Raw genomic sequence first — 13,622 nt, forward strand, 5'->3', positions numbered from 1 at the left:
CATTCCTTCCATCACTTTTTTGTATTCTTCATCATGATGCCCCAAGTGCAATGGATATGCCCATGGGCCCTGAATTCATTATGACACTGGAAGTAAACTGCAACTGATTCAAGAGGCCCAAACAGGCCAAAACACTTGGCAGTTTGGGCTGGACTGTCCCCATTTGAGCAGGAGCAACGCTGATTTACATATGGCTGGGTCTAATCTGGGATGGCATGGTGGGCAAAAATACTATGGCTTGGGATGGGGCTTGAGTTACCAGTGGCTGAGATTAATTCAAGCATCCTATCCATCCCTTTTCTGTACTCTTCGTCCATTGATTTTTGTAATTGTCATTCACACGCTGCTTCCATGCAGCACAGTGTAATAAATGGGCAATAGGGGTGAGTATTCACAAAAGGAGACAAGATAAGCAACTTTTTGGGAGGGCTAGGAAAGTGATTAGGGGTGGGGTTTAGAACAGAGCATGTTTCAGAAAGGGCATGGAAAATTGCTATTTTTTCTAATTTTTTTTTAGAATTAAACTTAATTCTGAGTGGTGTGCACAGAAAAATCTTGTTTTACAAGCATATGGCTTATATGGTACAAACCCACGTCATTGACACAAGTAAATCGTAGAGTGGGAGTGGCTTGCATTGCTGCAGGTCGCAGGGTCTATGTCGGTTTGGCAATAACAGGGGAGGGCTTAGCACAGAGAGTGGAAGGGGCAGGTAGAATTTCAGCGACTACTAAGTCAAAAACGTACCCTGAGTTATTGACAGAGACTTTGAGATCGGCAATGCACACCTCATCATCACCGCAGTTCTTCTCAAACAAAACCTAAAACAAAGATAGAGAGGGCAGAGATAGTGAGTGTGAGAAAGATAGAGAGAGAGGGAGAGAATGTCAACTCTATTTTACTGCCCCTGGGTTTCCACCTCAGATGGAAATATCCAACCCCCTAGATCCTGTTCACGAGCTCTGAAAGTACAGGATTGGTTTCAAGTCCCTGGTATGAACAGTGCAGCCTGAACCTCATACCTCTGTTTGTAGCATGGTATTTGATGCAGGGTCAAGGATGGGACGGAGCCCTCTAGCTTTCACAATGGGATCTCCAGTTGCAGAGAAGTTCATCATAATCTTCACCGGAGAAAGAAAGTCCTCTACACAGACCTGAGTGGGGAAGAGTGAGAAGGATGTGACCAGGGGATACTTCGGAGGCCCAGTGACAAATCTTTACATCTCCGAGGTTGTATGTCAGAATATTGTTAAAAAAATATGATTCAACAAAAATATGATGACCTAAATATAGTTTATACAAATATAATGGCATACTGTTGAGTGTCATTGTTCTATTATTAACTCCAATGCTGCAACATGTTTCTAAAGAATGTTTAGAATACAATATTATTGTCAAACATCACTTTGAATATGATATTCTGACACAATTCAATCCCATTTTTTTAAATGTAGTCTTTGATGATTTTAAAATATGAAAAACAATGACAAGATGTCCAGTAGTTACACACGTTCACAGTTGAAAACAGTAACTGTGTGCTGTATTATGGCACTATGTTGGTATGTTGCATTGTGTTTTGGCTGTTTTCCCATGTTATGTTCATGTTGTGTTACTTTGTGTTACGTTATTGTATTGTGTTCTGTAATTACTTTAGAAATGCCAGGAAATGCTGCTATATTTCCAGCCAAAAGCAGCACATTCCTATAAATTGTTGGTAACAAACAACTATTTACCATCCTGTTAGCTGGTATAATAGCAGTACTCAAGCTCTTCAACTATTTAAAACACCATTCACCCCAAAAACTGTGGCCCATTCGTAATTAGCACTTCCATTTCTCAGTCCTTGATTTCCTCCTCCTATGCCCATTGTTTTTATTTACACTTTTTTCTTCTGTCCCTCCCTCTTCAAACCCTCTGCACCTTCACTGTTCCTGAAATTTGGAGGTAATAGTTATACTCAAATTTTGAAATCGTTTTAAAAGAGTATCACAAGGAGAAATTACAGAAAAAAACTCTATTTGCTCTCTTAGGTCTTTAGTAGATATTCTTCAGTGGACAGTCTCTCTTTGTGAGGATTTAAAGTATATAATTCCCGTACATCCAATTTTGTTACTACCCAAAATGTTGTTAATAAGTACTGATAGTCTCCTTGTGTACACAAGGAGGCTACCAGTACTTCATCAGCGTCAAAACTGCAAACAGAAGAGAAACTGTACTAGTTTGCTAAAGTACTGCCTTGAAGTGTGATCTTACTCCACCTCTGCCCTACATTTCCCTAGCTTTGTTAACCTATAGATGCAGTGTGCTTTGTGAGTCTAGCAGTGTGTGTAGTTCTATGTCACTACATCCATAACCAATACATCATCAGCATTTACACAAACACTCTCACATTGTCATAGCTCTATACTATCAATGCATACATTGCACACATTTTAGCATCATATCTTTACCATCACATTGTTAATGACCATGTATTGCCCACTCCCTTAATCCCAGCCCTAATCATACACTAAACCTAAATACAACACCAATTATTAATCTCTAATTTCCCCCTAATCATACCCCAACCATTAACCTCTATGTCAGCCCTTACTTCTAATCCTAACCTTAAACCATGCCCCAAACCTGACCCTATTTTTACCCACAGACCTTACCCTACCCAAATAACTAACCCTATCCAAAAGCCTTGCCACAACATAAACTTGGTCCATAACCATAACCCCAACTCCTCAATCTAACACTAACAATTTCTGCTATACATAAGACTTGTTCCAAATCAACAACCCTAACTGCACCCCACCAACCCAAACTGTCACAGCTCCTCAATGTAAACATCACATCCTTTCAGGTTTTTCATCTGGCACTTTTGGCATGCTCACCCACTCACTGTATGGGTCCAAATGCAACTGATGATGTCGGATGCAACAAAATCTCCAGCCTACCCTCGGATTACCTTCTGGCTCCTCTGCTTACAAAATAGCTCTAATGGCATGCACGAAACACAGTGCGAGCTGTGCGAATGCAAAAGCCAGGCACTCGTAAAGCTTTGCTTCAGGTGTTTATTCAACAAGGTAATCCTGATACTCTCTGACAGAATCTTGTTATTTTCTATTCGAAATGTCACCAGTGTTTACTTTCTATTAGTTGTAAGTGAAGGGCACTGGCACTCAGTTTTGCGGACTATGACAAAGGTTCAGATGTACAAAGCCCTTTTGTATTTCTTAGCGGTCCAAATTGGTATTTCAGGACGTTAAGAAATGCAAGACTGCCTTTTCTTATGTACAAAAGCCCTCAAAGGAACACAAATTGTGATTTTATCTTGTAGAAATTGCAATTTGAGATTCCCAGAATAGAAAATGCAAGTAGGGATTTCGTATTTGCATTTCCTATTCTGATGTACCATGCATTTCCAAAGAGCGATTTGGGCATTTTGGAGATGTCGGTGGTAACCGGGTGCAATTTTAAAAAAGCACCTCAAGGTGCTTTTTGTAATTGCAATAGAGCACACACGTGCCCCTTAGGCATATGTGTGCTCTACAGGTGCACTCTTATTTTTGAGGTGCAGCAAGGGTGCCATTTTCCCATTGCCAACCCTGGTTTTGCGTACCCTAAATAGTGATTTCTTAATAGGAAATTGCTATTTAGAAACTGCATAAACAGCCCATTGACTCAAATGCAGAGGTATTTCTTAATATCGATTTCATAATGGCAATTCCTACTTTGTGGGAATCACCATTAGGAAATCAGTATTTTTGTACATAGCATTTTGCATTTCTTAAATAGCCATTCCTATGAAGTCGCTATTTAAGGAATGCTAAATTGCATTTCGCACATCTGGACCTTATTTCTTTATTTTTTCATCAGTCTTTGACCCAGAGCAAGAGAGAGCAAAAGAAAAAGGGGAAAAGAGGATGGAGAAAAAGACAGGAATTCACTGACTGGGAGATGAGAAAGAACCTACAAGAATGGGATAAAATGACAGGAACTTTATTGTGGTGGAAGAAAGAAGCATGAGGTGGCATCATGAGTACACAGTCATGGTATTCAGCAGCCCTGGCACTCTGCAGCATAAGGCAAGGTTCTGATAAAAAAAAACTTTGGAGCCTTGTACATAAGCTTTTATTTGCAAATGAAGTCATTCTGTCCATGCTCCACTGTGCAGAGGAATGTCTTGCTGTGTTTAATCTACTACTGTATGTTGGACTTCAGCTATTACTCGGTGTCTAGTACCTCATCCTCTGCTCTGCATGTAGGACGGCATACTGTGCTGTGTGCCCTGCACTCCTCTTGCTGCTGTGTCCTCCACCAAGGCCAGGAACTCTCTCCGTTCTGCTTCAAATTATGGGAGGTGCAATTGGTGATTGGTTGGCTTGGATCAAGCTACATATTCAGCCTGTGTACGTTTCCACACCAATGCCAGCCTAACCTCTTCAGTGCCCCTGCTTCCACTACGTCCAAGAGTCCCAAACGTTTCTTCATGTTCGGAAAGTTGCACCTGATCTCTCCTGCAGCCTGCATATCCTTATGGAAAGTTTGCAAGCCGCAGTGCTATTCTCTGAGGGTCATGTCCCGAGTGGCCAGCTAGACCCTCTTTGGAGGCTAACCCATTTGACCTTGCATAGCAGATCCAGTCCCTGGTCACTTGCAGCAGGCATTAATTTTAGTCTTCTTTTCTCCTGAGAAGTCAGGCAGAATGTTCTTTTCTTCCAAATGATTCTTCCCTTGTGCAAGATTGATCTGACGAGATGGTGATAAGATGCCTTTCTTATCCTGCAAATTAGCCAGTAAGTGGAGAGTTCCCTACATCAAATCCTGGCAATTTTCTTGCAAAAACGTCACCTCCCCTTTCTTTCTCAGAGTATTGGACTGATTACTAAAGTACCTCAAGCAAAATTACTCCAACCATGCTACACATGCAGGAGATCGGGTCTCCCTTAGCCGCTACCCTATGGGGAAGAGGTATCCCCCTTGCCTCTCTCAATGTGAAAACTGTTTTTCCCTTCTACTGGGGGTGAAGCTCGAAAGCATCTGGTGGCTCTGGGAATCAGTGGTTGGAGCTCCTGACACACCCAGTAGGCATTTCCAAGTAAAAGGGAGAGCTGTCAAAGCTCCCCTGTGTTCTACCAGCTGGCCCTGTTTATCTTCTATAAGGTTAGCCCTTTCTAAGTGGCTGCTTGCTGGTACCAACCATGCTTTATTGTAGTCAGGAGTCAGGCCATTGTCTTCCAAGACATGAATCATTAGCAAGCTAGCCAAGGATATGGATTGAGACTCTGGAGTCGGGTTCAAGGGTAAATCAGTTCTAAACTGCTTTACTTTCATAAACTACACTTTCAAAAATATACTCTTCCAGTAAAGTTATTAAATGTCCATTTTCACCATTGAATTAGATTTCAGAAACGAAGTGAAAAATAACTCTCGAGAATTTCTCAGGTTCTCCCCATGTTTAGTTATAAAAGAGCGAATTTGTTAATATTAGGCCCGTTTCTGAAAAATGTAGCTTTACTAGCAGAGTGCAAACAGCTTTCTCTTTTTCTGTAAGGGCATACTTTCCACAATATCTACTTTTCCTATTAAACATCAAACACCGTGGACTCACAAAACACACTTTAGTTCGAGTTAGCTTATGTATAACACTTTTTCTTCTATATGGCAATGGCACCTTTCTTTATCCTATATCACTACAATGCTTTTAAACTGCAGTCAGTCTGAGCACAATGGGTGCCCTCAGAAGCCATATAGTTTTGTCAGATATCTGATCGATGCAAAGGCATTTACCCAAAATATATTTTTTTTGGTGCAGTTCTTGTGCCATCTACGATGGCTCCCAGCCAGAGAAGTTACATAAGCCACATAAGTGAAAGCTCACATGCTGTGCCAATACTTAATAGTAGCCTGGTGTACAGAGTTCCAAAGACAGGAAAACCAATCAGGAAAAAGTGAGAGGACCATGATGAAAATGATGTTCTTTTTTCTGGCACCACACACACGTCTTGCATATCCTATATCACCATCAACTTGCAGGAGCCCTCTAAGCGGTGCCTTGAATTACCCTTGTAGTGAGAGACTGCTCCAAGTAGTGCTGTGACAGATGCCACAGGCACTTATTAATCTGTGTGTCTTGTTTTGTGGTTTATATTGAATACATTGCTTACCGGAGCACGAATGTCCCTCTGGAAGCAAGCCTCCCGCGCTGACACACTCAAGGATCCCGTGTCTTGCTCTCCAATCACCAGTCGTTTCTGCTCCGTCTCTCTCCGGCCCGTATCCACCTTCAGAGAGTAGTTTATAAGTAGGCTCAATTCCCCTATGAGTGGGAGAGTTGGCAAAACAAATTAAATAGCCTTTAATTCAGCAAAATGGAAGGCTGACATTAGTCCCAGTGTCTCACAATCGTACTTCCAGGCAGTTCAGTAAAAGAAAGTAACGTGGTTGTTACCAGCCTAACAGCAGCACTCTATAATGGCTGGGCAAGGCAACGTGAAGGTGAAAGTTGCCCAAATCGTCTTCCTACTTTTGTATATCTGGTACCAAAAAGAATTTAGTTCCATTTGACACTTAACATTGTAGTGGACCAGACAGCAGGACAAACGAGGCCTTCTGGCCATGTGAAAGAGGCATCTTCAATGAGACAGGCCAAAGTTTACAAAAACAAAACAGGATATATTGCTTTTTTTTAATAAAGAAAGACAAACCAGGGTTAGTCTATTTTGGGGGAAAAAAGCTCCACCTGGTCCACTATGCGGCCATGGCATGGAGGACTAGCGGGAACAACTTTGGTAGGATACACCCTCACCGTGGCAGAACACATTAAATATCGTGGGCTCTGGCACCAGCCTGATAAGGGGCCTAAGTCTGTTCAACACTTAATATGGTAGCTCTCAGTGTTCCCAGCCCTAGATGCAACATAGCCTCCTAGGTCTATATTCCCACCAACAGTTCACCCCTTGCATCCTAACACTCCATTCAGCCTCCAGCCCCCTCTCCCTGTAGTTCTCTTCAATGGACTTCCTGCCCTTAGCTTGACTTAAATTACCCAAAAAAGGCTAGCACTCTACTCTATACTGTCATGATTTTCGCCTACATGAATCTCTCTTAAACCTATCCTCTTAATTACATATTCTTTTAATTACCTTTTTTAGATCTATCCTGGTTGGTACATGATCTTCATTCCTCACCCTCCCACCTGCTTGGCCGAAGCGATGCTTGCCTGATATTGATGACAGACATGAACTTGTCTTTCTTTGGACTTGAACCAAGACCCTAGCGTCTTGTGATCAGTTTTCCTCACTTATGCTAACTGGATCACCTCCAGTATTTCTCTCTGGTAATCCGTAAAGGTCTCGTCCACACTAATAAATGCTCAGACACATCAGCCTAGTGGCAAGGAATCATCAGCCTAGTGGCAAGGAATCATCAGCTTCGTGGCTAGGAATCTTCCATTGCATACTACATAGGGCAGGCTGTGCACACTCTACAAGCATTGCACTGCCAATCCTTTCTACTGAGGCGAGGTAAATAGGTTTTAGGAAATGTGTTTGTTGATGCCTTTCTCAACCTGCCTGTTTTCTGTGATGTTGCTGTGGTATCTACCAACAGGTTGGGAACAGTAAAGAGCCAGGATGCAGAAAAAGGTAACTTTTGCGGTGACTCCATGCACCCTAGTTGGGAGGCTCCCTCCACGCATCACGCTCTCCAATCTACACCTCTGCCCTGCCATGATCATATCACCACATTTACTGGTGCCACTTTGTAATAAAGAAAACAGTGACAATGCGCTCAAGTCTGTGGTGGCCTGTGAAGGGGGAACTGGCCGCCTAGGATGTGTGCAGGAATGTATAGTACCTGCAGTGCAAGGCTTTATATGAACACTTTTGAGGCACATGCTTAGCTTCCACCACTAAATCATAGCAAATTATTAGGTTGTAGAAGGGGCAGTGGTGCCAGGCCTGTGAGGAAGGACTAATGGCCCACCCAGCGGCCATTCACTTTAGGAATATAATTGTGTTTTTTTATGTTTTATGTGAGCCTGTACTTTCATCCCCTCCCCCCTACTCTGTCTGAGCACTTCATTTGCAGGATAACAGCACTGCAGGGCTATCTATAGGGACTGGCACTGCGATACCCCACCTATAGCAAAATCCCGAGAGTGCAGTCTCCCATCACAATGTAATTAAGAGTGAAAAGCAGAGAAATCACAGAAGCAATGTGCAAAATAGGTGTCTACCTTCACCAAGGCAAAAATGCAAATGGGCATACAATTGGAACCTATTTTCTTTAGTATGCTTTATTTTATTTCTCCTGTGAGTTTATTTCTAACTTACAGCCCTTAATTAAATACAGTTCAGAACATTCTCTAAATAAATCCTGTGTATTCAGAGGGGTTTGGCGGTAGAGTACTACCTCCCCAAGGGATCTGTGTTTAGCTGTGAGGACCTGGTTTGAATCCCAGCAGGGACAACCCAAATTGTCAACTTTCTGGGTTTGAAAAAAAAGTATCAATGAGTCAACTATAAGGAACACTTGCTATTAGCAGCGTTGCAAAAAAGTATAGGCTACACCACATCAAAAATAACAAGTAGCAGAATCAGAAGTACTGAACACACACTTACTACGGTACTTTAAAAATTAATGAAAGCACTGTAAAATTACCTTAGGTGCTGCTGAATGGTGTGCCGAGTAATGAAGTATTGATGATCACTCAGAAGTAGTTAAGGGTTTTGCCTAACACTATTATGTGGCTTTGTCAGGGCCACCTTAATGATGTAACCCGGTTCAGTTCTGTGATATATTTGTAAATGCTGTGGTCTACCTCCATTGTAACTTTACCTCCCATTCAAAGCGTTGTATTAAGTGAATAACAGTAATTTAACACAGTTATCTAGCACACAGTAGGGAACTGTACAGTCTCAATATGTATTCTTTCCAGGCTTCTTAATTCCAGTTCACGCACAGGCAGTATTGAGTGCCTGCATGAGCACTACTTTTATATTCGGTTTACTTGGCTCATGGTAAGCTGAATCCTGTATATGTGATTTGTGATTACTGTATGAATGTACGTTTGTTTTTGTTTATGTACATTTAGTGGTCTAAACGTACATTCTTTGGTACTACTGTAAATGTGCAGGCTCAAATATGATTCATTAGTTCAAATACAACATCGTTCGAATGAAGAAATGTACATTCAGTTGAGTAATTGTACATTTGATTAGGATCAGTTCCATGTCTTCTAGATAGTTAGAGTACTTCAATTTCACTTTGATTGTAAATCTGTCAAACTTGCAGAATCCTCTTCAGGTGCTCACTGAATACTAAGCTCCTCTCTTGGTGTACACCCATGCTATAGCAAGTCCCAACACTTCCTTAGAGAGTTTTTCCTCAAATTTTGAAAGCTATTTGTACTATTGATGAAATTGATAAGGGTCAAGTAGATTATATGTGAGTGAGACATTTGGTCAAAATTGACACAAATGTTTTGAAGACATTTATGCTACAATGTGTCCAATGGAGAAATCCATCTAGGGATAAATGTGACTTCAAATTATTCATATTGTAAACTATGAAATCCATGATCAATGTTCACCAGCCCATATATATGAAAGAACTTATGGGTCTCAGGAGGCTGTTTGAAATTTACTAAACTTTAGTCAAAACATTTTCAAAAGTTTCATCCGAATAAAAATTTTACATTCGCCATGGGAAGCATATCTTATCATTAACTGTGGTGGTGCCATTGCAATGTTACACCAGTACAATATCTATATATGTCCGTATGAGTGTATATGAAGGGTGACTAATGGGGAACTATGTATTGGTAAGCTTAGCTCTTTGTATATTCTGTTGAAAAACATCTGAGCTCGTGGTGTTTTTTAAAAATAAGTTATATTAACAAAGAGCCCTCTGAAGCCACTATGACATTTTTCAGTGAGCACCGATAAGCCACGTACCCTGCCTTGACTGATGACAGAAGTCTCATGACAAGGTGTATTTGAGAATGTGGGAAATAAATGGTTCATAGTTATGACGCCATTCCTTTGGAATATGGGTAACACTGCAGCAAGGAAATTATAATTACGATACAATATCGAAAAAAAACGATGTTTGTGATTTATGGTTAATTATCATAAAATCGTTCCCCCAAATTGTTGGCTTATGCACATCAGACATGATCTAAAATCAAAATGCCAATGTCAGACATAATCTTAGGGTATAGCTATGCCTATATGCCTATAGCTATACCCTACGATTAAGGTATAGCTATGCCTAGCAGGCACTGGGACAAGTAGCGCCCCCCACCCCACAGCCTTTAGATATCACCTGAAGCTGTGCCCATTGGGCACAGGGATTTTCTAGCACCTGCGCCCGTTACCCCGCTCACAGTATAAGCTGGGGACACACAAAATGACCAACTGCCCTATCCTTTAGGTCCAAGATTATTAAAGCTATATAGCGTTTGCTTCCAAGATATGCCAACATTGTCAGCATCTAAAACAACGAATCTCGTTAACCTTTTGTTGACTTTTGCGACTCCCTCTTGTACCGTGGAAGCCCATCCATACTTCTTCATGGCCATCGCCCATCCAGAATCCTAGGGCTGAGCTCTTCTTCTCCTCCCTGAGGTCACAAACCACCTTGGTCTGACTGGTTCTCGTTATTCTCTGGGACTCTTTAACCCCACCATAAGCACTCCTGCCTTCCACATAACTCTAGGCAGTTTCACATGCCTCAGGCATTGTATGCCTTTCCCTTTCTTAGCCCCACCTTATGGACGCCAACCAGCACTAATAACTCTGATTCTGTAAGGACATCACTTCTGCCTCGAGTGAGGGCCACGTTTGCCCTGCCTAACTGGCATTCTTTCAGGGGCGGCAGTCTCAATCCTTTCCCAATTAGTGCCAATGGGGGCAGCACTAGCACTGCCCCTCTCCTGGCGCTTGTGCCCACATCTTCCACTTCTGAAACTTAATGACTGGCCACACCCAACCCTGACATTTTGTTTCCCAGCGTGCACCCACTGACATAGCTGGTGTGTCATGGGCCATGGTGCAGAGAAATACATTGAGCCCATTGCAGCTGTTTGAACTGTAAAAACATCAATATTCAGGGTTCAGTGCGCTCCTGCACTGCCCCTGATGTCACTGCGCCTGCCTCACTGGTGGAAGCTGTGCCGCTGCACGCAGCGGGATACACAACCTCAGCTGTGTTGCGCATTCATCTCTTTAATTGCAGGCCTTCCCTGACAGTTTTTCTCATGCCTGAGGTCTTCTTTCCGAGGTTCCCTCCATTTTGATTTTTGAGGTGCTCACTATACTTGCTTGACTGCATTCTGACAGCATTGTAACTCAGGGCTAAGAGCACAACAATGTCCTGGTACCTGAGATTCTCCCATCTTAGAGAGTGAAAAGGGGATCAGATGGACATAAACTGGACCTCAGGCAAAGTTGAGAAACATCAAGAGCCTTCGACGATGAGAAAGTTTCCTGATACCAACCGTTTTAAATTGGCCTGTCCCTGAAGTTAAAAATGCTTTTGCATTTGAGTTCTCTTCATAAGGCCCTGGATGTGAAGGCTCTGGATGTGGATTCAAAATGTGTTATCACCTCAAGGGCTTTCAGTTGATTCTACTCAGCACACAAAGACTAACAAATCATATACACAAAGGCTAGCCGTCAGCCAATTGGGTTTCCTACTTTGTCCTTCTAGTCTGGTGGCTCCTGGGGAAGGTTATTGATGCATCGATCTCTGATGCTCATTCTTCTGGAGGAGCTATGGCATTTCAGGGCTTTTCGGTGTTTGGGGAGGATAGCCTAAAAACAGCAGCCATTGCTTAGGACTTTTTAACAAACAAGTGATCAATGTACCCATAATGAGATAGATTTGCTATTAAACTGCTTGATAGAGCCTTCGGTCAATGCAACTGACCCTCACTAAAATGACTAGAGGTTTAGATTGTCTTAAACATGATTGGACTGACATTTTCCGGTCACCTAGAGGCAATACAGCTGCTTTCAGAGCTCGATGGGCTTTCATGACCCAACTGTAACTTCTCCTTTGACTATTTCAGCTCTGGCCTCTGGTCCTATGGTGCTGGTTTGAACCTGTCTGCCGCAGCTGATTTTGGTTTCCAGTTGGCCTTGTTGTTAAATAACACCAAGTAGATTGTTATATTGTATCTCTCGCTCCCTCCCTCAATGTTATTGGTTTTGAGCCACTTTCATTTCTGTCATAGAGTCAGACTCTAAGCAGGCAGTCAGGAGAATGAGTTGTTATAGGCAGCGAAAGGTGTTTCCTTCATTGCAAATTCCTTCTAAGGGTTATGACTATTGTTCATTGAGACTCTAAGAAGGGTAAGAGGTACCGCACGATTAGTGCGTTATACTGAAGCCAACTCCCTGCCATGGTTTTTGGAGGGAAGGTTCTAATTAATAGGCCCAGCTGAAATTTTGATTATGTAAGAGTAATTGGAATAAGTTCAGTCATTTTGTGGTACTCTTTGGATGTGAAATAACCGATAATCACGTAATTACGGCTATCTGAGTAATTATGCGTAATTTAGCACAAAAATCCCACTGCAGGAATACAGGAAGAATGAAAGGAGGTAGAGTGAGTGGCTGCTGGGTGCTGCTGTTCATGTTCTGTTGCATTTAGTGAAATTTTCTGAGCGCAAAATACATTCTAACAGCCTTCAAACACTCAACGCTCAAACCCTCAAAGGAATTTCTAACCTTTCTAGTTTTATCAACCCAGAAGGGATCTATGTCCTGCTTCTTCATTCTTCTTCAATATTCCCAAATTGAAAAAAGTGCACCAATGGAAATTACCTTCTCTTACCAGGTAGCACTGATCTGGAACAACTTTGTTCTCTTTCTTCGCTCCGCCAACAATCATTTACATTTTATCTAACTACTCAGAAATGAGCATTTCAGGAATTAAACATCCTAATCATTGCTTTTATTTTTTAATCCTAGTGCTGGGACAACCTAACTGGTATTACTGCGCTTAAAAAAACATAAAAAAATAATAATGAATACTACATAGTGCTCCGGTGCAACCCTGCAGGTGTCCCCTGCCTTACCTAAACGATCATGGCTGACTCTTGTTATGTTGAAGCAGATGGTGGTTCTTCCAACCATCAGCGAGGGGTTGTGTGTACGCCGCGAACACTCTACACGGTCAAGCGGTATTTGGGGTGGGTCAAAGGTCAAGTAGGCTGAAACCGCAATCACAGGGCGAGATCTAACCAAAAAAAAAAGGTGAGGAAGGTCAGGGACTAGGGAAGGCCTGATGGGGAAGAAGGTCTAACAAAAAGAGGAGAAGAAGCAAGGGCAAGTAAGAGAGGAGGCTCCGTGAGGAAGAGGGAACAATAAGTAAGACTGGAAACAACACCTCAAGAGGATAGCAAAACCTCAGGAGGAAAGGCGGTGACAGCAGTAGGAAAGGAGCAACAACAAGGGAAAGAGGTTAAGAGCGATGGGGGAATAACATCAGGGGAACATGGCACAGCAACAGAAATAAATGTGTGACACCAGGGTGAGAGATGATAGGCAAAACAAAGAGGAGTAAAGTAGTTGGAAGTAAGGTTAAAAAGCACACAATGGGGGATGAATGACCGACAAAAATGGCA

General features: G+C 42.2%; 1 protein-coding gene across 3 annotated transcripts in view; it reads right to left on the reverse strand.

Annotated features, from left to right (window-relative positions):
- Nucleotides 1-13,622, reverse strand: part of LOC138304374 (integrin alpha-M-like) — a 242,314-nt gene that overhangs the window by 34,081 nt on the left and 194,611 nt on the right. For all 3 annotated transcript variants that reach the window (XM_069244358.1, XM_069244360.1, XM_069244359.1), the window contains 4 exons: nt 13,074-13,234; nt 6,154-6,305; nt 1,021-1,152; nt 746-819 (listed from right to left, as the gene is read on the reverse strand). In XM_069244358.1, coding sequence (XP_069100459.1) covers nt 746-819; nt 1,021-1,152; nt 6,154-6,305; nt 13,074-13,234 — 519 coding nt within the window. The remainder of the gene's footprint in view (nt 1-745; nt 820-1,020; nt 1,153-6,153; nt 6,306-13,073; nt 13,235-13,622) is intronic.

Source organism: Pleurodeles waltl, chromosome 7 (genome assembly GCF_031143425.1).
Source record: "Pleurodeles waltl isolate 20211129_DDA chromosome 7, aPleWal1.hap1.20221129, whole genome shotgun sequence".
In the NCBI taxonomy this organism is placed as follows: Eukaryota; Metazoa; Chordata; class Amphibia; order Caudata; family Salamandridae; genus Pleurodeles; species Pleurodeles waltl.